The sequence below is a fragment of the Astyanax mexicanus genome, chromosome 7 (genome assembly GCF_023375975.1).
Source record: "Astyanax mexicanus isolate ESR-SI-001 chromosome 7, AstMex3_surface, whole genome shotgun sequence".
Lineage (NCBI taxonomy): Eukaryota > Metazoa > Chordata > Actinopteri > Characiformes > Acestrorhamphidae > Astyanax > Astyanax mexicanus.
In genome coordinates, this window is record NC_064414.1 from 7,133,540 (window position 1) to 7,151,777 (window position 18,238).

General features: G+C 36.6%; 2 protein-coding genes across 13 annotated transcripts in view; one reads left to right on the top strand and one right to left on the bottom strand.

Moving 5' to 3' along the window:
• The window catches only part of esr2b (estrogen receptor 2b), a 443,098-nt gene that overhangs the window by 202,252 nt on the left and 222,608 nt on the right, over nt 1–18,238 (bottom strand). The gene's annotated exons all lie outside the window — the stretch shown is intronic.
• syne2b (spectrin repeat containing, nuclear envelope 2b) overlaps nt 2,863–18,238 on the top strand; it is a 187,408-nt gene continuing 172,032 nt past the window's right edge. For 11 of the 12 annotated variants that reach the window (XM_049481047.1, XM_049481041.1, XM_049481040.1 and 8 more), the window contains exons 1-3: nt 13,560–13,963; nt 14,658–14,789; nt 18,054–18,115. In XM_049481047.1, the coding sequence (XP_049337004.1) occupies nt 13,960–13,963; nt 14,658–14,789; nt 18,054–18,115 (198 nt within the window). In that variant the 5' untranslated portion in view covers nt 13,560–13,959. Of the gene's footprint in view, nt 3,003–9,427; nt 9,569–13,559; nt 13,964–14,657; nt 14,790–18,053; nt 18,116–18,238 lie in introns of those variants that run through there. The other variant, XM_049481038.1, reaches the window with a different exon arrangement.

An 18,238-nucleotide genomic window follows, 5' to 3' on the forward strand; every position in this document is an offset into this window, starting at 1 on the left:
TAGCAGAACTGCCAGTTTAGCACCACGGTTGACCCGCCCGAAGGCATACAAGGCTTAAAATACATCCAGCTCTTGCTGGAATAAGCCACCTGCCACTCAAAGTGGCCTAAAATTATGGGGTGGATTTATTAAAGTTAGACTGAATTAACGCAACCTGCACACTGCTTGGGTTTGAGTGACATGTTGGCTCTGTGGCGGTACAAAACAGGCCGCTTTACCAGTTATTACACGTACAGACTGTAAATTGTAATACATAAGTGGATTTGTGGAGAACAAAATGGTACTTTTATGAACAATTCAGGTGAAAGTGAAGTAAGCGGTAATGCTACAACAGGCCCAATAGAAAATACAACCCAATAGATTGGTTATCTGTATAGACTAACTAAAATCAGCCTGCCCTCTTTCAGATTTTTTTTGTTTTACTTACATTTTTCAGATTATCAAACCAACTTTTTTTAATATCAGACAAATATAACCTGAGTATTTATAAAAAGCACTTTTTAAATGATGGTGTCATTTTTAAGGAAAAAAAACTATCCGGACAAAACTAGCACTTTGAGAAAAATTTACTGTGATTAATCACACTTTTTGGATTACTGCCATATCTTTAGAATCAAGAAATCACATAATTAGAGCCTGTCTGACAACATGAAGCAGATAAAAGATCTCAAAAAGCAACACAATTCAAAACCAGACGAGAAAACAAAGTTACTAATCATCTATCAGTCTGAAAAAAGGTTACAAATAATTTCTAAAGCTTTGGGACTCCAGTGGACCACATTGAGAGCTATTATTCACAAATGGAGAAAAAAATGGAACAGTGGTGGCCTTTCCTGACTAAAATGATTCCAAAAGGTCATGGACAACTCATCCAGGAGGTCACAAAAGAACCCAGAACAAAACTAAAGAACATTAACTGAGCTCTCACTTGCCTCAGTTAAGCTCAGTGCTTATGATTCAAGAAAAAGAAAGAGACTGGTCGAAAATGGTGTCCATGGTAGAGTTCCAAGTCAAAAAAAACAAAACAAAACACTGCTGAACAAAAAGAACACAAAGACCCGTCTTACATTTGCCTGTTGATCCCTAGGACTTAAAATGCCAATCCACCAAAGTCAGAGCACACCTGGCTCCTAAGGGACACAGTGATTGGTTAATTTCACCTAACACCCAAAACACTACTGTAATTAATTAAAAGAATTGCGCGTTTCAAGCCACACAAGGCATACTTTTCCCATGTTTTACAATAGCAATGACACTCTGACACGCCCTAAATCAAGCAGTGTGGTGCATGGTGTAATGACATGCATATAGATCATTAAAAATAGGGTCCTAAGAGTGGCATACATATTTTGTGAAAATTTGATTTTTTTTTTTTTTTTACAAAAATACATCATTACACTAAGCAACATGTATTTTCTCCTAATAATTGAAGTACTTCATGAATTTAATTTACTTTTTCTGAAGAAGGTGGTTTCAATGTTATGGACTGTTTTAACTATTGGGTGTATTGTAATGAAACAATGGCCTCTAGTGGTCATTGCAGTAACTTCAGTGCTCCTGTACTGCTACTAAAATCACTCTACCTTGTCAGGGTCATTATTAGAATACTGTGCTTTGTGGCCCTCAAAATATGAATATAAAAATATAAAACAATATTTTTAACCCTTTTGACTATTTATCGTAAGAAGCTGCTTCCAGCAGAGGATACACCAGGGCCCCAGCTTCTGCATTCTAAAATTTCTCACTGCCCATTACTGCACAGTGCTTTATTATTATGGCATCACTGCCAGTGGTAACTTTGAATATTTGGTTATACTTCTTATTATAAAAATTATAAATTATAAAAAATATTGTACTCCTTTTAAGTGGGTTAACAGGTCTGTTACACTGCAGAAACTAGAATAAGGGAAAAAAGTATTTGCCCCATAAAGATTTATTTTGATTTTGTTTTGTTTTTTTTGTCATATATTTCTAGTATTTTTCAGATTTTGTATCAAATCAACTTTAATATCAGACAATGATAACCTGAGTAAATATTAAAAAAATATTTTTTTAAGCATGAATGTCCTGTTTAAGATCCTGCCACAACATTCCAAACATTCCATTCCAAAACCTTTATTTAGTTTTTTTTTTTTTTTAAGCTGTCCAGAGATGCACTTTGTGTGTTTGTGAGCTTTGGGTCATTGTCCTGCTGCAGAACCCAAATACGCCTGAGCTTGAGGTCATGAACAGATGGCCGGACATTCTCCTTCAGGATTTTCTAGTAAACAGCAGCATTCCTGGTTACATTTATTACAGCAACTTGTTCAGGCCCTGAAGCAGCAAAGCAGCCCCAGACCATGGCACTACCACCACCATGTTTAACATTCAGTATGATGTTCTTTTTCTGAAATTACGGGTTAGTTTCATGCTAGATGCCACTTTTCAAAAACCTCCACTTTTGCCTCGTCAGTAGGCAAACATTTACATAAATTATTTGAGTAATATTGTATAAATTAAGTAATTGTAATTAGGTATTATTGTATGAAGAAATTAAGCAAAGGTTACTAAAAAATATATATCTGAAGTTAAATTGACTTAAAAAAAGCAAATGCAAATTTTACTCATCATTTTTTTCAGTGTGGGTGTCTGGTGTAGAAGTGGTGACCTAGGTGACCTAGGCCTCCGTAACCCCTCCACTCAGACACCTTGGTGTTATCAGAGCGAGGGACATGGCCTGGTTTGAGGAAGTTGTTTTACAGCTCAGTCCTCACTGTTTAGAGTGGCCTGTGAAGAAGCTGTCCCGGGCCGGCATGCAGGCGGGGTGCCAAATGCAGGCAGAGTGGAGGTTATATTTAGAGCCCCCCAGTGGGAGGGTCATCATCCACACCGAGCACATTCCCCCAAAGCAGCTCAAACCAAGCCTGTGCCAACTAATGCTTGCTGTCTGGTTGATGCCACAGTCAATGCACACTGGGAAACCGGAGACTCTGCAGCCTGTGCGTTCCTCCTGTTCTCAACATGTGAGTACAACCTCTACTAGCACTGAAGCTTTTCTGCCATGCAGTGTGTGAGAGAGAGAGGTATATACTGATGATTAAGGCCTGTACACTGCTTTCTGACTTCTACACTCATGTGCTTACTTACTTACTTAACTGAGTTACATTCACTTTAAATCATTTTATATTAAAGCCTAATGAAAAGTGATAGGTTGGTTGTATTAAAGACTTTCCACTGGTAGCAGCGTTTCTGTTTCTACACATAGAACCTATAAGTATTTAGACAGTGGAGCAAAAGTTACACTGAAGGGAATAGGATTCAAGTCACAACTCAGCTATTATAAACTTATAGGTCAATAGTTCATTAGTTTATTGTTTAATTTTATTATAATTTTTGTAAGACATTTTTCTAGTAAATTTGCCTTGCCTAGATGTTTTGAATTATTTATATGTTGTAGGTGACATTTACTAAGCAATTAAAAATGTATGTAAAAAAAAAAAAATATGTAAATAAAATGTAAAAAAAAAAGTGTTTAGTGACACTCTGATCACAGAAATGTGTTTGTACAGTTTGCATGTTTTAGTAAGGAAACTAAGAAAAAGGTTGAAAAAATGAAATGATAATAATTTAATTTAAAAAGTAGAACAAACAATAAAGAATATTTTAATATATATTAAAACCAAATTTCTTTCAAAAAAACATATAACGTAACATACAATTTGCTAAATAAGAAAAAATGTCTTTTTTCTGTACTGGTAAATTTCAGTTAGTTAGTAAATAATAATAAACACAGTACAACACATCAAAAAAAAAAAAAAAAATATATATATATATATATATATATATATATATATATATATATATATATATATATATATATATATATATATATATGTACAGCAAATTAAGCCAAACTGAAACAGGATTAAATAATAATAAAAAGTTGTATATTTTTAGACATTTATATTATATAAGTATTATTATTATTATTATTATTATTATTATTATTATTATTATTATTATTATTATTATTATTATTATTATTATATTAAAAGTAAAATAAGTTGTTACAACTATTACAATAATGTCTACAAATTAAAATAGAAAAAAAAATCTATAAAAGTTTGAAGATTTTTTTATTGTTGAATAACCAATACACAAATTATACATAAATAATGTATATGTATGTGAAATATAACAAACAGCCAAAAGGTATTCTCATTACATTTGGTCAACAAAAAAAAACTATTTGGCTGAACACAGACATCTTTATTTTTTTCTGTGTTGTAAATGACATTTAGTCATCTAATACAAATCAAAAAATAAAAATATATATTTATAAAAAGCAGCTGTAATGTTTTGATGATATTTGATAAGCAAATTAAGCTGAATCAATAAGTTGAAATGTCTTTTTTATATTTTTATATTTCTTTGTTTTTTGCTTTTTGCAGATTTAAACAGCGAAATTAACTTTCTGAACTTTTCCATTTGCTGGTGCTGTGTGTATAAATATCTTTACAGTAGGGTGAGTTAGGCTTGATGGGTTTTTCTGTGTGTGAGTGTTGGGTAATAATGTGTGAGAGCAGCTGTGTGAGGGAATGGTGAAAGTCAAGCAGAGGTGAAGCTGTGTTTCTGCTCTGAGAGAAGGAGAGAAGAAGCTGCTGGTTTTATTACAGAATCAGTCTGAGCAGAAGTGGAGTTAACAGGGTAAACGAGAGGTTATTTACTGTGATTGTGATTTTTTTTGCTGTATTATTCGCTCTTTGTAGTTTGTCATTTGACTCTTTATCACGTGCTGGGCTATTTTGGGCCTGGGGGGACGTATCCCAGTGTCGGGGGCGGGCAGCTTTTTCTGGACTGGAGGGCAGTGAGTGTCAGGTGTTGCTCTGGGCCTGTGCGTCTTCAGTTTATGAAGTTGTGAGGAACTGATGCTGGTGCTGGAGCTCAGAGACGGACTGAGGGGTGATTACAAGTCAGTAGTGTAGTTCTCTACAGACTGGTCACTTCCCAGTAGATGTAAGTGAAGGGGTCTAACTCTCACACACAAAACAAGCAAAAATATAGTCTTTGTTCAGTAAAGTTCAAGCAAAGTCCTGGTTTCTACTAAAGATCAGTTTTGGTCCTTCTTAGACCATTCATTATGTATCATACTACAAAAATGATATACCTTACCAAGTGAAATCTCTTTAATGTAGTCTTAATATCAGCTGGTTTACATATTGAGACTATTAAATGGTTAAATTGCGCATTTTTCCTTGTTTTGGGGAATAACACACAATTAGATCAATTAAGGTGTGATTGAAAAACCAACAGATCAAGAAATACCAAGGCCAGCCCAATCTCCAGACCTGAACCCCATTTAAAACCTATGGAATGTAATCAAGAGGAAGATGGATGATCACAAGCCATCAAACCAGGCTGAACTGCTTGATTTTTTGCACCAGAAGTGGCATAAGGTCACCCAAAAGCAGTGTAAAAGACTGGTGGAGAGCATGCCAAAACACATAAAAGCTGTGATTAAAATTCTTGGTTATTCTACCAATTATTAATTCAGAACTCTTCCTTAGATAAACTTTAATATTGTTGTTGTTTCTAAATGAATATGAACATGTTTTCTTTGTGTTATTTAAGGTTTGAAAGCACTGCCTCTTTTTGGTTAATTTGACCATTTCTCATTTTCTACAAATAAATGCTCTAAATTACAATATTTTTATTTGGAATTTGGGAGAAATGTTGTCCGTAGTTTATAGAATAAAACAAAAATGTTTATTTACCCAAATATATACATATCAATCAATCAATCAATCAATCAACCTTTATTTTCACTCGGGAATAAACACTGAGGGTGACCCTCATTTACAATGTTGCCGAGCGTTTATAACATCAAAGGGATTGAACACATTTAATAATAAATACGATAAGAAAAAATAAGAAATAAAATAGTAAAAAAATATTTTATAAATATAATATAATATAATATAAAATAATAAAATATAAAATAATATAATATAAATAATTATAAAATATAAATAAATAAAATAAGTACTAATTTTAAATCAACATTTAATAAAAATATATATGTAAAACAGGAAATTCTAAAATACTTTTAAAAAAAGAAACAAAATGGACACATAAAAAGTAAAAAATTGTATAAAATATAGAACTAATATGAACCTCATTTATCAGGTTTGTTGTTCTATAAGTTGCTGTGGCATTATAGCCTCAACATAGGACAGTGTCTCTTTGCGTCTGTGTGTAAATTTGCCAGGTTATTGTCGGCGGTTGTAATGTGTGCTGGATGTGTTAGATGCCTGAGCTGCTTTTGTGGTCACCTCGCTTAAGGCCACATGCACAGATATTTTCCTTTGGCCTTTTTCCATTTGTGTCTTTTTAAGCGTGGCCTACATGCTCAGCGTCACCTGTTGATTACGCTGCTGTTTTCTCACTTTGTTTTGTTGTATAAAGTCAGATTTGTATGAGAGTATCTGGTATGAGATCTTCCATTACCATCTTCTGGAGTTTAGATGATGTCCCATCAGCGTTTGGCTATGGAAAGATAAGATCTCAGATATTAGATCTCATGATTTAAGGTTTACATTTACATTTTACGGCATTTAGCTTACACTTTTATCCAAAGTGATGTATCCTATTATATCAAGGTGGACCAAAGAAGTGTTTGGAGTCTTGCCCAAGGACTTTTATTGGTTTAATGCATTATGGTGAACCAGACCAGGAATTGAACCCCAGTCTCCCACATAATGTGGTAGCTCACTAGCAGGTAGTGGTGTTATCCACTGAGCCACACCAACCACTGTTTATTGAGATTTCATATAAAAGCCTGAAAGGTCAAATGCCTCAGTTTAGTACCAGTTAAATGTTTACATTCTTGAATTTTTTAAATATATCAAATATCCATGTGTTCACCTTATCTTTGTAAGTTCGAAGGAGCATAATCTGTATGGCATGTATGGTCTTCCCTCTCCCCCCCCCCATAGTAGAGCACAAGATGTTAAATAATGTGAAAAAGTTGCACAGTTAAGGTTTTTCCAGAAGCATATCAAGCTGTTAAATGATATAGAGTTAGCATGTGAGCCTTGTAAGATTTGTTGACATACTGGTTGGTGTTCTGCTGCATACAGGGTTGAAGCCATGTTGCTAACAGACCCAGCATCAGGGCTTGACTGGGTTGTAACAGATTAGACGTGATGCTAACAGCCAGGGTCTGTAGAGTTGGAGCAGATTGAGAAACACTCAGTTTACTAGCTTTAGCATCTGTTTGTTAACCTAAAGACTGGCTGCAAATTTAATTCACATTATTTCCCAGCTAATAACCCCAAGACCCCCTTAATTAAAGCGTACCCCTCCTATTTATAAAGCTTTCTCATTTAAGGTGGAGCTGAAACTCATCTTAGCGCCTGGAATTAACAAATTACATCTGCTAACAGACCCAGCGTCAAGGTTTTGAGAGGGTTGTAACAGGTTAGACGTGATGCTAACATCCAGGCTCGGTAGGGTTGAAGTGGGTTTAGGGATACTCAGTTTACTAGCCTTAGCATTTGTTTGGTTAACTAAAGACTGGCTGTAGATTTCATTCACATTAATTACCAGCTAATAACCCCAAGACCCCTGTAATAAAAGCTTAGCCCCCATTTCCTGATTTAAGATGGAACTGAAGCTTTGTAGAATAAATCTTAGGACATGGAATTAACTAGTTACCACTGCTAACAGACCCAGCTGCAAGGCTTGCCTGAGTTGTAACAGGTTAGACGCAATGCTAAAAGCCAGGCTTAGTAGGGTTAGAACGGGTTCAGAAACACTTATCACGCTTGGTATCAGTTTCCTCAGTTTTCGAGCCTTAGTATTTGTTTGTTAACCTAAGACTGGCTGTAAATTTCCCAGCTAAGAGTTTTGGTTAGTGAAACATTTTCTGAATGTAACACTAACACAATTTTTATTTTCATGGGAGGCTTACCCTAAGACCTCCTAATCAAAGCTTAGCCAACCCCCCATTTATAAATCTCCCTGATTTAAGGTGGAACTGAAACTTAGCACTTGGAATTAACTAATTACCGCTGCTAATAGACACTGCAGCAAGGCTTTTGACAGGGTTATAATAGGTTAGACATGATGCTAACAGCCAGGATTAGCAGTGTTGGAGTGGAATCAACGACACACTCGATACAAGTTTAATACCTCTTCCCAAACTCTTTTTACTCTTTTAACAATGATACATCCTGTACAAGGCTAGGATAGTAACATTAGCTGCTAGGGCTAAACTTAGCCTTAGCATTTGTTTGTTTACCTAAAGACTGGCTGTAAATTTCACAACATTATTTCCCGGCTAATATGTTTTGGTTAGTAAAACATTTTACAATTACAATTACAATTACAATTACAATTGTAATTACAATTACAATTACTGTTACAATTAATTTTCTTAGAAAGTTCAATCTTTCAAGTTTTCTGGATGTTCTTAGAACCTTTAATGTTTTTAGATGTTCCTGCAACGTTGATATTTTAAATGTTTAGTTTTGGGAGTGTAACCTTTAATTCTCAATGGGAATGTTATGAAATTGAAAACCTCTGGAATATAATCAAGAGGAAGATGGATGATCACAAGCCATCAAACCAAGCTGAACTGATTGAATTTTTGGACCAGGAGTGGAGGCATAAAGTTATCCAAAAGCAGTGTGTAAGACTGGTGGAGAAGACCATGCCAAGATGCATAAAAACTGTGATTAAAAAACATTTCCAGTTATTCCACCAAATATTCATTTTTGAACTCTTAAAATTTTAGGAATATGAGCTTGTTTTCTTTGCATTATTTGAGGTCTGAAAGCTCTGCATCTTTTTGTTATTTCAGCCATTTCTCATTTTCTACAAATAAATGCTCTAAATGACAATATTTTTATTAGGAATTTGGGAGAAATGTTGTAGATCAAAATTACATAACTTGCTGATGCTGTTAATGATGGTGGCCTCTGCATGTTGTGTTGAAATTCTGATAGAGGGCGCTGTTGCAGGCTGGTATAGGCTGTTGCAGGTTGTTGCTGGCTGTGCTCTCTGTACACTATGGGTATGCAGGGTCTTCATTCCGTACAGTGTGTCTAAATTCACTTGTCTGCCGCTAACAGACCGTTCCCTATGGGAGATCTATATTTGCTGAAGGAGACCTTCACTGGAGTCTTCTGTTTACCTCCACACCTTCTAAAATATGTACCAATATATAACATTTTCATTATCAAACTGTATATGACATAACACATATGTCACATATTACCTCATACAGTAAATCAGACTACTGAAGGTGTCTGTGTGTTTTGCTTATTTTAGAGAATAAAATATGAAGCAAGCTAAATTGGACTTTTAGTAGATTAAATGACCAAAAACTGTAAAATAAATAGCAAGATTAACATTCCTTAAAATCCCTCTCTTTTCTCCTCCGCAGAATAACACCATGTGTTAGTGGCGGTCTTGTCTACTTTGTTCCTGAGGGTCACCATGGCATCGAACAGGACGCCAGCAGACCAGCTGGTGGAGGGGGGCTACATCCCCCTGGATATTGACAATGTCCACATCCTTCTACAAGGTGAGTTCAGAAAGACAATAGAGGTAGATGTTGGAAATGGATCAGTATATTGCACTCGTTTTTTATAGTTCCACTACATCCATTTTCATGATTATGCTTTGTTAAATTACATGGTATACTACTCCATTTTTACAGGTATATATTTTTTATAATAATAGTATTGTAGCTATTTATATGGTTATGTGCAGAATGATTTTTTGGGGTTTTTGTTACATCAGTTTTTCTACTGACATTTAAAGCTCAATTTGTTGGCCTTGTTAGTGTTTATTTTTTATCATTTGTTCAGTCATTCATTCATTCATGTAAGCACCCATTAAATTGGGTTGGTGTTAAGCTCTTATTAACACCAGTAATGGCTGAAGACAGATATTGTTTGTGGGTCTATTGAGCATTCAGTCCCTTCACACTCATTCACACTGCCAACACTCTTAATGAACCTCGACTAATCCAGCAAAAGACCCACAGATCAGCAGAACTATTCATTGAGTGGAACTGGATTTGGAATCCTGCTAATTGCTAAAGTTGCTGAGTCATTTTTCAGGCATGTATGTTCATGAAACTGTGAAATCTCTGGATTTTGGAGTCTCCTTTGTACAGTTGTGTTTAATAGCTTAAAGCTGAGAGGCATCATGAAAAGTCTTGTTGAACCTTGTCTGAGTGTGTTCACCAGCCAGTGCTGGGACCAGCTATAATCGTGTGTGTAAATAAAAGCACTAAACATGTGTTTTGATTTGTAGAGGATTTGAGATTAGAGAATACCGAAAAGATTCCTCTTTTGTTTGGCTTTAAGAAACCTTATACACTAATATACAGCTCTGTAAAAAAATAAGGGATCACTTAAAAATGATGAGTTTCTTTGATTTTATCAAATTAAAAAACTCTGGAATATAATCAAGAGGAAGATAGATGATCACAAGCCATCAAACCAAACTAAACTGCTTAAATTTTTGCACCAGGAGTAGCATAAAGTTATCCAAAAGCAGTGTGTAAGACTGGTGGAGGAGAACATGCCCCAAGATGCATGAAAACTGTGATTAAAAACCAGGGTTACTGCACCAAATATTGATTTCTGAACTCTTACAACTTTATAAATATGAAACTATGAACTATGTTCTTTGCATTATTTGAGGACTGAAAGCTCTCTATCTCTTTTGTTGTTTTTTTTAGCCATTTATCATTTTCTGCAAATAAATGCTCTAAAAGACAATATTTTTATTTGGAATTTGGGAGAAATGTTTTCTGTGGTTTATGGAATAAAACTACAATGTTCATTTTAATCAAACATATACCTATTAAAAGCAAAATTAGAGAAACTGATTCAGAAACTGAAGTGGTCTCTTAATTTTTTCCAGAGCTGTATAAACATTTAATGGTGTAGCATTAAAATGCAGCAACCAAGCTGGCTGGATAGTGGGGCATAGATATATATAACGCCCATAAGGCATCCTTTTACCCACAGATGTTGCAGCTGGGCCTGTAGATCCTGCCCACCTGTAGGTTGCCAAAGCTGGCATCCCAACGGGTTCTATAAATGCTTAAATGTTAATAAATCTGGTGACTAGGCAAGCCAAGGAAGTGTTGCAATCTAGAATCTGCAATCTGCAACTAGGGGTGACCAATCAACAGTTTAGAGAGTATGTCACTCCACAGCAAAGTTATGATTAAAGTGCATGGATTTGATAAGGATCCAGTGCGTAGTTTTTTTTTTCATGGAACCACAATAAAAAAAAAACAAGGGTGAAGGTGGCTGGCTGATGCATAGCCTAAGTGTTGGACAATTTGTTAAAATGTCTGTCAGCTGGGCAAAATGTCTTTGAGCGTGTTGTAGAAGCATGCCTAGCAGTCTATGATCTCTCACCAAGAGGTGCACTACCCAAAAGTAGCAGCAGAGGCAGCAGGCGTTTAAGCACTTTTACACTCAATTGTGGAAAGCTTTCTAACCCCATATCTAATCAGTTTACGCCTTGTAATCTTTTTTTTTTTATCTGCCTGAGACATTACTGCATGCCCAGTTGTGCAAAAATGCAGATGTGTAAAAGCTGAATAAAAGAAAATAAAGGGATTCTAGACTATTTTGGATAAACAGGTTGTTCCTTCTAAAGCATTTAAAGGCATTTGCATTTGCATTATGGCACAAAACATGCTCTAGGTTTTGCAGGTGAAGGCTTGCTCTAACCAGTATGAGTAGCCAACAGGTTAGGGTGTGTGCGGATGCCATATCTAATCATCAGCGTTCTTCTTGACAAGAGAACAATAGGATTGTTTACAAGCTGTCAAATTGAATAACTAATCAAACAGGTCATTATAACATGCTGCCGATCACATCCCGCCATTAAATTGGTGTTCAATATGGTTCTGAGGGGGTTACCTATCATAATATTTTACTTTTTACTTCGTTTCATTATTTTTGTAGATTTTCCCCTACTATGATTACACACATAATAGCAGCATTGCACATGACAAAAACACTCTATTTATTGAAATAAATATTGATTGATAAAAGATAAAACAGAAGATGTTTATAGAATTGTAGAAACACATTTGTGCTTTTCAGAAACCTGAGGATATTTTTTTTAATCAGTAAAAAATCAGCAAAAAAAAATCTGCGACAAATTAAAAGTGTTACTGTTACTTTGTTTGTTAGTGACTTTTATTTTAGGATTTCCTGTTTGTTCATTAGTGTTAGTAACTTTCATTTTGGCACAGTCTGTTTGTTAATTACTAGTGACTTTTATTTTGACGTGGTCAAAAAATAACAGCAGCAGTAAAACTATTCCACACAGTTATGGTTCAGTTTTAGTGATTAACTCAAGGTTCACATGTCCTTAATAACTTTCTGCTAAAGGTAATCAGAGTTAGCTCTTGGTCTTCCTTTCCTGGAGAGGTCCTAATGAGTGCCAGTTTCATCATCAAGTTTTTGATGGTCTTTGTGGTGACTGCACATGAGGATACTTTCAAAGTTCTTGAAATTTTTCAGATTGACTGACCTTCGTTTCTTAAAGTAATGTTTTTCTTTACTTAGTTGAGTAGTTCTTGTCATAATATGGATTAGAACATCACCTGAGTAAAAAAAAAACGTAATTCATTTTCTTTTAAAGTTAAACGAAAGCTGGATGTTAATCTACACAGATTTCTCTCCTGAAAACCGTTTGTTTGTGTGAGTAAAGCACTTCTGTTTACTTACAGTAATATTAGACTTTCAGATTTCCAGCAGCATTAGCATTAGCGGCTAACCACTAGCACTAGCCACTAGTAAATGCCACCCGACAGCGCTACACAGAGGAACCCTGAGTGTTCTGGTAAGCCAGGGAAATATTAGCTAGCGGTTCGTCCCACATAGCTTGTTTTAATATGGTAAATGCGCAGGCGACAGGCAGATGATACTCACCCCTGAATGGCGAAAGAGCTAGCGCTTAGCACGGTTAGTGGCTAAAGCTAATGCTGCTCAGGCAGTGCCAGCCGGGGTTAGCAGCAGGCTAAAGGCAGACAATACTAACCTCTGAATAGAGCAAGAGTGCTTAGCGTGGTTAGCAGGTAATGCTAATACTGCTCCAGTCTTGGTGCAGACTCAGTTACTGCTCATTTTAACCTGACTGATAGAATTCATACACAAAGTGCACTGGATTATAAGGCGCTCTGTCGATTTAAAAAAAAAAGAAGAATTTTAATTGTCCTTTATAGTGCAAAAAATATGGTAATCTACATTGCAGAGAATTTTAGCAATTTAGATAAGGATCTCAAAGGAAATATTGAAAGATCTTATGGAATTCATTCATAAAAAATATTCTTTTTTGAGATAAAAAGACCCTAGTATTAGTATTTTTAATAATGAGCTCAGTAATGGAGGTTTACTTCATGTTTGTCAGGGGTTAAATGACACTGTGTCTTCTTCTGAGCTGCAGATTAATGCTAAATTCAGTGAGCAGCTTTTTATTGGATGTTTTGAGCAAAACCCTGAGGGCTACATAGATCTGCAGGATTAATCTGACACCTGTGTGGACTTGCTACCCCGTGTGTGTGTGTGTGTGTGTGTGTGTGTGTGTGTGCGAGTGTGTGTGTGTATGTGTGTGTGTTTGTTACCTTGCACAGGTAGAAGGTGAGGTCTTTCCAGTGCACTCACCTGAAACTTGCGTTACCTGCTCCTGCATCCGGATTAGCAGCTCTGAAAGTGCACTAATAGTATCACTAATCTCGGATACTGTGTTGTTCAGCTGCAGTTGTGCTTTTATTCCCGCGGTTTGGATTTACATGAACATTTCTGGAGGTTTTGTTGCACTGAAAGCTGAACTGCGTCTACAGGATGAGGCTAGAGGTGCTAGAGTGCTGCACTGGATCTCACTTTGCACTGTTATAGTTGGACACTGAGGAGAGATTTGAGCGATGAGAGAAATATGGGTGAGTGCAGATTTTATTAAAACAGCAAAATTATGATTTTACATTTAGACTTGTCCAAATATTATGCTATTTTATATATATTATGCATTTTTAAAAATATTATAAAGTTATCGACTTATCAGACAGTATGTGGTATAAGCTTAATAATATTATAATTAGTGAGGGTAGCTTAGCATATGAACATTGTTTTATTTATTTAGGATATTTATACTGTTTAATATTCTAAATTCAATAAAGTTTATGGAGCTCCTAAAGAGAAATGGTGTATTTTTTTTACATAAAAAGTGCTGAGCATCAGATACTAAGTGGTGAGCACCAGAAACTAAGTGGTGAGCACCAGATACTAAGTTGTGAGCATCACATTAATATGTGGTGTTCACCACTTAATATGAGGTTCTCACCACTTAGTATGTGGTGGTTACCACTTTAAAACACCATGTCCTTTTAGGAACTCCATAAATGTTTACCATTCTTTAGGGAGTAATTGCACTAAATGATGCTTTTATATTAGCATTATATCAGTGACATACAATGCATTTAAAATGACAATAATATGTTTTGTTATGTCACTATTATTTCTGGGGCAATATAATGTCCAGAAATAGAGTTAGCCAGTGTCATAAGTTTGTGGAACATTAGACTTCTAAAATTCATGCTCTTTAATTTGATTTATTGCACAAAATATATCTTAAAGAGAGCAGAAAGAAGCAGCGCTGCATGCTGGGAGCTGAACAGCAGACTCAACGACTCCAAAAGCAGAGGCTCTCAACACATGGTGAGGTGCAGAAGCTCAGCCCTGTGTGGAACAGCTCTCACTCTGTCAGAGGTAAAGATCTGGTGGAGTTCAGCACAGGTCCCAGTGAGAGGTTTGTGTGCTTTGGGTCATTGTCCTGTTGCAAAGCCCAAGTGTGCTTGAGCTTGAGGTTACAAACAGACGGACAAATATTCTCCTTCAGGATTTTCTGGTAAACAGCAGAATTCCTGATTCCATCTATTAAATCAGGTTGTCCAGACCCTGAAGCAGCACAGCAGTTTTACATTTAGTATGATGTTCTTTTTCTGAAATGATGTGTTAGTTTTATGCCAGATGTAACGGGACACACACAATCCAAAAAGTTCCAAAAAAGTTTTGTCTTGTCAGCCCACAGAATATTTACCCAAAGTCTAGGGATCATCAAGGTGGACCTTTGTGTTATTTTTGGTCAGCGGTGTTTTTGCCTGTGAACTCTCTAATGGATACATTTTTTTAACGCAGTCTCTTTCTTATTATTGAATCGTAAACACTGACCTTAGCTGAGGCAAGTGAGACCTGAAGTTATTTAAATGTTGTTCTTTGTTCTTTTGTGACCTCTTGGATGAGGTGTCCATGCCCTTATGGAATAATTTTGCTCAGCTGGTCACTCCTGGGAAGGTTCACCATTGTTTCATGTTTTCTCCATTTGTGAATAATGCATCATGGCATGATCTCCTCCACCAGTCTTACACTCTGCTTTTGGATAACTTTATGCCACTACTGGTGCAAAAATTCAAGCAAGTCAGCTTGGTTTGATGGCTGTGATCATCCATCTGTCTCTTGATTATATTCCAGAGGTTTTAAATTTGGTAAAATCAAAGAAAATCGTTATTTTCAAGTGGTCTTTTTTTCCAGAGCTGAATATACTGGTACTGGATTCAAGTCTTTTGCAGTTAAGTCAGCTGTAAAATCTTAACAAATATGGTCCTTTTTTCTACGTCCCCATAAAGCTTTGCGTGTTCTCTTTATTCTAGCCATGATAATTCAAATGTGGTCCTGCTTGGCTAACATGAGGTAGCAGCTCTTGAGCCAAAGCTTTTAAAAGCTTGCCTATAGATCTGTGCTCTGTGCTGAGTCTAAAATGGTTCAGAGGGTATCTGTTGTCACTTTTTGATAAGAAAACAGCTCAGTGCCAAGTAAGTATAGCTGGTGAAGCTTCTCTTTTGTTGGTGAAGGGTGCGTGTGATTCTGTAACGGAAGTTGGCTCATTGGGTTTCATTAGAAGCAGCTTAAGCTTTAGCTGGGAATAAATCTAGGATCTTACTTGTGGGCTTTTGTTTGAAACAAACATGCAGAGAGTTTGATTGAAGCATTAGCATTAGCAGTTGCTTAGTTAGCCTAGCATGCTAAAGGAAGCTTGACCTTTACTCTATGTTGGTGCCAGGGCTGAAGAGCTAAGGGCTGCATTGCTAAAGGCTTCTTCCTCTGCCAGATTGTGGTTTAGCAGGGTGGTATAAGAGGGTCTGCTGCTAAACTACTCACACTAACACGTCATGGCTCGGCTTGCCATGAGTGGCATCTCCTTGACTTCCCCTGATAACGTCCGCGGAGTCTTATTCATAGTCAGGGTGGTCATGTATAGCAGCAGGAGGGGGCTTTTAGGGGTCTCTCGGTTTGGCAGAGACTGAGAGGTGGCTGAGTACCATTAATGGTGGGCTTGGGTCTGACTTGCTAAGAGAAGAAAGAGTTCAGGACAACCAAGACAACAGTGAAGGAAAAGACTTGTCTTTGAGGAACAGAATGGACTACAGTGGTGCTTCCTGAAGAGGTTTAAGCTCTCTGTAGAGACTGGTTTCTGTGAATTGCTAGAAAGCTGGATGTAGAAGGCAGGTTGATCATGGCTGAACGTGTGGAGGAACGAGTTTTTGTACGTTTTGAACATATTGGAGATGCTGGAGAGCGGATGGAGATCCTACACACAGTGGATGACCTGAACGATTTTGCTGAACTGTATGACGGTAAAGCCAAACAAGTTTCTAATCTGTGTGTTTTTTTGAATGGAGTGAATGACCACTGAAAACATGAAAGTAAATGCAAATGGTCACCAATAAGAGTTGAGTTATGGAGTATACAGACTTACTAGCCTAATAAAACGCTAAAACACCTGGTTTAACTCACCTCTTAATTACTATGTCTTAATTGTCTACTCCTGGTCTTAATTAGTTTGTATAATTTCAATCAGACTACAAGTCTCTCTTAAAGCAATACATATGGACTAAAAACTCAGTGCACACACTCGTGTAATTTTCAATACAAAATTTGGAGCCTTATTTCTGTGGATTGTTTTTTCATCTGTGAAAAACATTTCACACTTCTACTCAATGATAAAACTGTTGCATCTGGACTGCAATTTTTAAAAACAGGAGGACCAGTGAGTTTTTAGGCTTTCTCGGCCACATGACATTGTGTTCAGAAGCTCCTCCATTTCCACTCGCTGTTGTGTTTACGCGGATCTTCGCGGAAACGTGCGCCCAAAGTGTAAATATGGTGCGTTGCAGTGGACAAATAGCTATTTTATTAAAGCAAAGGAGACGAAACTTGAGAAATGTGTGTCCGGACAGGACTAAAATTTCTGGATGACCACGGAGTTCAGCGAAAAAAAAAGTAGATAATTCAGCCTGTTATTTTGTCACAAGTTTTCTTTCAATCCAGTGTTGCTGGATTCATTTTTCACCAAGATCTTGCAGCAGCATTGATGATGGTAGAGTCTGACCTCTGCACAAAGCAGCTCTTCTCCATCCAGCACATCCCAAAGATTCTCAATGAGGTTAAGGTCTGGACTCTGTGGTGAACTCTCTCTCAATCCATGTGTGAAAATGATGATCTCATGCTTCCTGAACCCTGAACTCTTTCACAATTCCAGCCCCATGAATCCTGACATTGTCATCTTGGAATATGGCCGTGCCATCAGGGGAAAAAAAAATCCCTTGTCTATATTCAGTATATTCAGGTAGTCAGCTGACCTCATTCTTTCAGCACATTTGCTGAACATAGACCTGCAGACCAACTGCAGCATCAACCCCACATCTTTTACTAAGCAAACATTAAATCTCAAAATACTTGCAGTAAGACTTGAATCAGGTTAATCCTTCATTTTATATTTTAAATTTGGACACAAGAGTCAGAATAACCTGACTGTTTTTCGTGAAAGTGGTTAATTTTGCAGATTTGGTTTGTTCTTTGCAGTATAGATTCTCCATTTTAACCAAAATGGCAGAGTAATCGAGTCCACCATGTTTTCGTGTATTCCTTTCACTGGTGTTTGAGTTCTCACCTGTGTAAATTTCTTTTCCACAGTGGAACAGGAGCAGATTCAGAAGAGGACCTTCACCAACTGGGTGAATGCCCAGCTGTCAAAGGTGAGGTCAGGGGCCAAATGTCCAGTCAGTTGAGGTCAGATTATACTAAACTAAATGGCTGCTGATTAGTAGTAATGGTTGAATCTTTTGAGAAGTTCGCTAATCTCAGCTCTGATGTTACTA